This window comes from Gekko japonicus, unplaced genomic scaffold, assembly GCF_001447785.1.
Source record: "Gekko japonicus isolate JY-2015 unplaced genomic scaffold, Gekko_japonicus_V1.1 scaffold2764, whole genome shotgun sequence".
In the NCBI taxonomy this organism is placed as follows: Eukaryota; Metazoa; Chordata; class Lepidosauria; order Squamata; family Gekkonidae; genus Gekko; species Gekko japonicus.
Window position 1 is genome coordinate 66021 of NW_015164743.1, and position 7455 is coordinate 73475.

At 53.3% G+C, this 7455-nt stretch overlaps 1 protein-coding gene across 1 annotated transcript in view; it reads left to right on the plus strand.

The window, feature by feature from the left end:
• Positions 1–7455, plus strand: part of PRRC2B (proline-rich coiled-coil 2B) — an 82864-nt gene that overhangs the window by 17068 nt on the left and 58341 nt on the right. Inside the window, exons 6-9 of the mRNA XM_015409628.1 lie at positions 360–601; positions 1757–1878; positions 3381–3523; positions 6215–6305. Coding sequence (XP_015265114.1) covers positions 360–601; positions 1757–1878; positions 3381–3523; positions 6215–6305 — 598 coding nt within the window. The remainder of the gene's footprint in view (positions 1–359; positions 602–1756; positions 1879–3380; positions 3524–6214; positions 6306–7455) is intronic.

Genomic DNA, 7455 nt, shown 5'->3' on the forward strand with positions numbered 1-7455 from the left:
GGCTGGGGGTGCGGCCAGGTTCCCCAAGGGCCTGTGGGGGGGGTGGCCACTGAGGGGCTCAGCTCTCTCCCAGCAGCTCCAGAGGGGGCTTTCATCATGTCCGGGGCCTGTGTTGCCACCCTCCAAGCCATAGCCAAGCACAGGCACCTGACGTGGGCCCACCCATCAGGGCTGTGGCTCCAGGAGGCGATGGGTATACCTTGCTGTGGGTTGCAGACGTGCGCTGAACGGGCCCGGAGGTTCTGTACAGATTTGCAGCCGCTCTCCACCCCACCCTAGTTCCCTTCCGTTCCCTTCCGTCTTTCCTTGAAAACATTTGCGATGATAAGAAGCAGCCTCTTCCTCACTTGCCCTTCCAGATGTCACAAGTTGGAGGGAGGGCGGTGGGAGGAACGTAACCTCTGCCACATCTCTGACCGCCTCCCTGACTGAGCCGGGCAGCAAGACCTCTAACGCAGGAGACGGAGCCCCCTCCTCAGCGAATGCCAGCGACCCTAAGGAGCCCTCTCTTCGCCCGACTCAGCCTCTCCGCAAAGGGGCTTCGCAGTTCATGGCCAACGTCTACCAGCCGCCGATGTACCATGACATGCTACCAGCTTTTGTGAGTCCGGCGTTACCCCCACCCCACTCCACAATGTTAATAGAACTGGGTGGGTACTGTGGGGCATGAATTTCATCCAGGTGGAGTTTACAAACCTCCATTCATCCTCTCATTCAACAAATGTATGCCCTGCTTTCTGTGCCGTTTTTGAGCAAAAGTTTCCAATGTGCCTTAAGGCGCCCGCTAAGCCTGGCAGTGCAGATGGTAAATCTCCTGCCTGTCAGCTGTCAAGACCCCGAGTCGCCACAACTCGTGGCGGTGAGTTCCCTAAGTTGTGTGAAGAAAGAACTGTCATTCCTCTCCAGCCTCCCAGTAGTCCGTTTGGTTGGATGAACTGGCACTGAGGTGCCCTCTTTCTGCCATTTTTGGTTGTTTGTAAGAGCCATGTTTATTTATTAGTCCTTTATGTAAGCTGCCCTGAGCCTGCTCCGGTGTGGAGGGCGGGATATAAATTAGATATATAAATAAATAAATATTTACTTAAGAACATTTATTATCTGCCTTTCTGCCTTACGGAGCTCGAGGCACTTTACAACGTAGATAAAAATGCATAAAATGGAACACATTAAAAGCATGCAACCTCAAATTTTAAATTCCACTCCAGTTAGTCAAATGCAGGTCTAAATAAAACCATCTCCAGCTGCTTCCTAAAGATCGACAATGGGGGGGGGGGCAGGCTCACCTTGCTAGAGGGGTTTCCCCACAATCGTGGGGCTGCCACTGGAAAGGCCCTGTCTCGCGTGCCCACCAAACAAGCTTCTTTGATTGATGGGGCAGTCAGGAGGGCCTCTCCCTTGATCGTAATTCCCAGGCTGGAATGTATGGGAGAAGACAGTCCTTCAGAGACCCTGGTCCAGTGTTCCCTCTAAGCTGTGGAGTCTAGTGAGCAAAGATTCTACTTTGTGAGCTACTGGCATTAAAGCTGTGAGCCGATCGATTTGGCTACTGCATAAATGAGTTTGCTCTGGAGCCCTCCTTCCTGAGCGAAGACAAAAATGTGTGAGCCGGAGGCTAAAAAACTGTGAGCTAGCTCACACTAACTCAGCTTAGAGGGAACACTGCCCTGGTCCCAAGCTATGTAGGGCTTTAATTGTTGTGGAGACCAAGAGGGAAGCTGTAGCACTAAGGCGTTTGCACCCTGGTTCTCTTTTTCAGATGTGTTCAAACCAGCCCTCCGAGACCCCTGGGCCCTTGGATCGTGGGTCCTTCCCCCTCCCGCCGTTCCGCCTGGAACCCCGTGTCCCTTTTAGACAGCACCAGACCAGCGACCAAGACGGGTAAGGCTGTCGTGACGGAGTGCCGTAAAGCGAGACTGCCGTTTTTGTTACACTGGATACAGAAAAGAAATGAGGGCAGCCCAAACACTGCAGGAGGAAACGTACCCACAGAAGCAAAACACCAAAAACCCATTCTGTAAAAGAGCGTGCCCAGAATATCCTTACAGAGCTGCTCAAGATGGCTCTGTTCGAATACAGTTACGCAGATTGGCTTCTCGTTCTTTCCTGGCGGTGGAGATGAGGGAGTCACAGCGCAGGGGCAGAAGCCACACTTTGCACGGTCTAGGTCAGGGGCGGCCAGACTTGCTTAACGTAAGAGCCGCATAGAATAAACGTCAGATGTTTGAGAGCCGCAAGACATGAACAAGATAGCACACGTGTTTTTATAGAAAAACATGCACATTTGCTTTTTATTAACATTAAATGATAATGGTATTTATGTGTTTGCTAATGATATTCACTGGTCCGAGAGAGAGAGAGAGAGATGGAAAGAAAATGAAGGAGGTGAAAAGAAAGAGAAAGAGAAAGAGAGAGAAACAAAGAAAGCAAATCAATGGGGGGGAGGGGGAAGGGAAAAAGAGAGAGAGAGAGTGAGAAAGAAAGAGAAAGAAAGAAAGAAAGAAAGAAAGAAAGAAAGAAAGAAAGAAAGAAAGAAAGAAAGAAAGAAAGAAAACAGATGGGGGAGGAAGGAAGAGGGAAGGAGAGAGAGAGAGAGAGAAACAAAGAAAGCAAATCTCAGGGGGGGAGGGGGGAGGGAAAGAAAGAAAACAGATGGGGGAGGAAGGAAGAGGGAAGGAGAGAGAGAGAGAAACAAAGAAAGCAAATCAATGGGGGGGAGGGGGAAGGGAGAAAGAGAAAGAAAGAAAGAAAGAGAAAGAAAGAAAGAAAGAAAGAAAGAAAGAAAGAAAGAAAGAAAGAAAGAAAGAAAGAAAACAGATGGGGGAGGAAGGAAGAGGGAAGGAGAGAGAGAGAGAGAGAAACAAAGAAAGCAAATCAATGGGGGGGAGGGGGAAGGGAGAAAGAGAAAGAAAGAAAGAAAGAAAGAAAGAAAGAAAGAAAGAAAGAAAGAAAGAAAGAAAGAAAGAAAGAAAGAAAGAAAGAAAACAGATGGGGGAGGAAGGAAGAGGGAAGGAGAGAGAGAGAGAGAGAAACAAAGAAAGCAAATTTCAGCCGCCCTGCCAGGAGCCACACAATATGTGCAAAAGAGCCTCATGCGGCTCCCGAGCCACAGTTTGGCCCTGTAACATCTGTGGGGTTAGATGTTGCTCGCTAAAGGCGGCATGCAGTCCCCGCGGAGGATTGCCTCGCTTTTGCTGCTCCTGTCGGGAGGATCCGAGGCCCTCCCAGGTGACCTGCACTGGCCAGGAGAAGCGTCTCAACATCCGACTGCCGTTTCTAAGAGAGCTTCTTCCCCCGAGGTCACAGCAGGGGGGGCATTTTGGTCTGTGTGACCCACTGCGGAGTCTGTGTTTCCAGCAACATCTTTCTGTCTTGTCCCACAGAAAAGAGAACAGACCCGGGCCGTCGCGCCCGGCTCGCCCAGTCCGGCCGCAAGGGGAGCGGGCCCCCCGGCCTACCATCATCAACGCCGAGAACCTGAAAGGGCTGGACGCGCTTGACACCGACGCCGACGACGGTTGGGCAGGTAAAATGCTCTGCGGGTCAGCCAAGGCAGGGCCTGATCAAGGTGGGGCGGTCTTTGAAAGAGGGGTGTCTCCCAGGAGGACTAGTCACTTTATGACCGGGTGAACGTCTTCCGTCCCCTCGACACCGGGCTTTCCTCCATGAGAAGACCAGCAACGTTGGATGAGCGCCTGTCAGAGAAGCTCTCCCATCAGAACGTTAGGTTCAGGTGGGCGGCCGCGTTGGTCTGAAGCAGTAGAACAAAGTTTGAGTCCAGTGGCACCTTTAAGACCAACAAAAGCTTAATTCTGGGCAGAGGTCATTTCGGGGGGGATCGCAGTTCCCCCGGGTGAGGTACGGGGGGCGGGGCACATGACGAAGCCCCGCCCCCTGCTTCCGGCCGCCCCGCTTCCGGCCCTCATTCAGCCAGGAGGAGGCAGGAGAAGAGGGAGGGTAAGTTGCTTCCTCCCTGCCTCTCCCCACCCCTGTCTGCCTGGGGCCAGGGAGGGCCTTCGCGGGGCTTCCTTGCACTCCCGCCGGCCTTGCAGGTCCACCGCCGGGCCCCTCATGGGGCTTGGAAGTGGAGCTGCAAGGCCGGAGGTGGCGGCCGGGACCGTTGGGGGCGGGGTGTGTGGCCTTATGACACACTTCCGGTGATGTCAGGGGGTGTGGCCTTATGACACACTTCCGGTGATGTCGGGGTGTGTGGCATATGCTAATGAGTTATGCTAATGAGTCCCCCTAGCTCTTTTTCTACGAAACGACCCCTGATTCTGGGTATGAGCTTTTGTGTGCAGGCACACGGAAGCTTATAGCCAGAAATAAACTTTGTTGGTCCTAAAGGTGCCACTGGACTCACACATGCCGGTCACAGCTGCTGGCGAATCGCCTGGTCCTACAATGCCAAGACCATGGCCATACAACCCGGAAAATCTACCAAGAGTTAAAAATTTCAGTGTGTTCATAAATCTGGGCTTTGTCTCGTTTAGCTAGATTTGAGTCCAGTAGTGCCTTAGTGACCAACAGGATCTCCCAGGGATGAGCGTGTGCCTTGTGCCGGCGGTTGGACTAGATGACCCCGGAGGGTCCCTTCCAGCTCTATGATTCTATGTCCTTTCAAGAAAAATCCTGTTGCTCTCTTAAGTTGCTACTGGGCTCACGTCTAGCTACTGCAGACCAGCCCGGCTCCCCTCTGAAATCCTAGTTTGGTGTCAGACCGGTTCGTTAGATCATCTGCACTGAGATATCTGGGTTTTGTCGAGCCACAGTTTATGTCACAAGATTGCAAAGGCTGCTCACTGCAGTCGCTTCCAAGCTGCGTTCACTCCGGCCGTGTTTATAGGTCTCCCCTCCATGGAAACTAAACAACAGCTGTACGAAGGGGCAGTTACTTGTCCTTCACGTCAGTGCATAGGAGGAATTCCCTTGACAAGCAAGGAGGGTTTGTGTGCATCCGGGAGCGGTGGCGCAGGCAGTAGAACGCCTGCTTAACAACTAAGAGCAGCCACTACGGCTGTTCGAATACCACCGTGGCCGGAGTGAGCTCCCGGTCTTCATCCCAGCTCCCGCCAACCCAGCGGGTCGAAAGCTAATTAACATCTAACGCAAGTAGACGAATGGGTACCTGCCCTTAGATGGGTAGGGGGCACCCACCTCTGACAAAAGAGGCATGGTGGTGGTGCGGATGGCGTGGCGGTACAGAGAGCAACAAGCGACGGCGGCGAGTGCTGGCGGAGCTGAGGGCAGTGTGGAGCGGAGTAGAGCAGAGCGATCCCTGGTGGCCGGAGAGAACATCGAGCGACATCGGGCGGCAACGGCAGCATCCTGGAGGCGCACGACGAATGACGCAGGCACGGCGGTGCCTGAAGGACGAAGCCGGCCGGGAGCATGCAGGAAGCCGTGCGCCTGTGTGGAGCTGCCGAGTTGCCGGAGAGAAATGTCGGAGCCAGAGGAGACGCTGAGCCAGCGGCTGAGATCAAAAAGACGCCGAGCCAAGCCGAGCCGTGCCAGGGAAGCAGGAAGAAGCACAGATACCACCGAGGGTGCTGGTAGGAAGTCCCACCCCCAACTCTAGATGTGGCCCAAGATAGGAAAAAGCAGTTCTTAGAACGACCAAATATGTGAACCACCCAGAGACCCCTTCGGGGGTTAGGGCGGTATATCAAATCTAAGGTATAAATAAATAAATTAAATAAAATAAATCTATATCGTGGACATCCCCTCCTCCAACGCCACTCCGCTCTGATCTCCAGGTTCTCACGTGCTGCAGTGGGATTGATTCTGCTGTGCATGAGATGTTCCGCTGAAACCCCAGCTGATGCAGAAGGTCATAGGGCTTAAACAGGTCGGGCAGGGGACACACTGAGATCTAAAAAGAGCGAAAGAGGTTGCTTCAGGTGCAGTGTCTCTTGCTTTGGGATATGCATTCACCCAGAGAGCGCCATCAATCCACATAAGAAACAGGTTGGAAAACTGTCCAGAGAGTTGCTGCAGAAGTCGTAATTTTCACAGAGACAAAAAGTGATGAGAACCCCTGCAGAGGGTCGTAAAAGGAAAACGCCCTTAGATGAAAACGGCCAGTTTGGGAACAGTTTTCTTAAACTGGCCTTCGCAGTGCCCCCATGCCGTTTTTGAATGGCTTCCTCCCGAGCTAACAGCCCCCTTCCGTATCCGTTTCTCTTTTCTGCTTCCTTCTCCATGGTTGCTGTGGCAGGCATCCACGATGAAGTGGACTATTCTGAGAAACTGAAGTTCAGTGAAGACGAGGAGGAGGAAGAAACCCACAAGGACGGAAGGCAGAAGTGGTAAGAGGAATGAGTCTGTTGCCCGGGCCGCGGGGGGTGGGTGGGTGGGAAGAACCCACATCTACCCAGCGATGCAAGCGGCACAGGACACGTTTGTGGGTAGAGTAACTACATGCCCAGGGGAAGCAGGGAGAAGCATTCTGGTCCCCGCAAATGACTGGATGTGTTGGCGCTGCATCCGCCTGCGTACGTCTGTTGCGTGGGGGCACAGCCCCTTCATCCCACCCCACCCCGTCAGGCGGTTTTGTTCCCTGTTACAGGGACAGAGCCTACAGATGTATGCCCCGTAAGGCCCTGCTGTCCGTTTCTTATGAAGGCATATAGGAGGAGGCAGGGCCGGAGGCTTCCGTTCCCTCTCCCCTTCCCTGCTTGCTGGCCCTGCCTACCCACGCACTGTGTACACTGAACCCACACAAGTTGGTTCTGTGGCCGAGCCTCTGGGCCTTGCATTCAGCCGTGGCGGGGCAGCTGGGGAAGGACCCAGGCATGAGAACAGGCCTCCTTAAGAACATAAGAGAACATAAGAGAAGCCACTGCTGGATCAGGCCAGTGGCCCATCCCGTCCAACACTCTGTGTCACACAGTGGCCAAAAATACCAGGGGCCATCAGGAGGTCCAGCAGTGAGGCCAGGACACTAGGAGCCCTCCCACTGTCCCCCCCCCCAAGCACCAAGAATACAGAGCATCACTCGCCCCAGACAGAGAGTTCCTCTCTGTACCTTGTGGCTAACAGCCACTGATGGACCTCTGCTCCATATGCTTATCTAATTCTCTTTTGAAGCCGTCCATGCTTGTAGCTGCCACCACATAAGACCATAAGAGAAGCCAATGTTGGATCAGGCCAATGGCCCATCCAGTCCGACACTCTGTCACACAGTGGCCAAAAATACCAGGGGCCATCAGGAGGTCCACCAGTGGGGCCAGGACACTAGGAGCCCTCCCACTGTTGCCCTCCCCAAGCACCAAGAATACAGAAGCAGTCCTTGCCCCAGACCGAGAGTTCCTATCTATACCTTGTGGCTAATAGCCGCGGCTGGACTTCTGCTCCGTAATACCTGTGGGCTCAGAGCGATTTACAGTTACTCATGACATTTGGACTAACAATACTCATGGGGATAGGGAAGACAACATACCGTATTTTTAATTACAC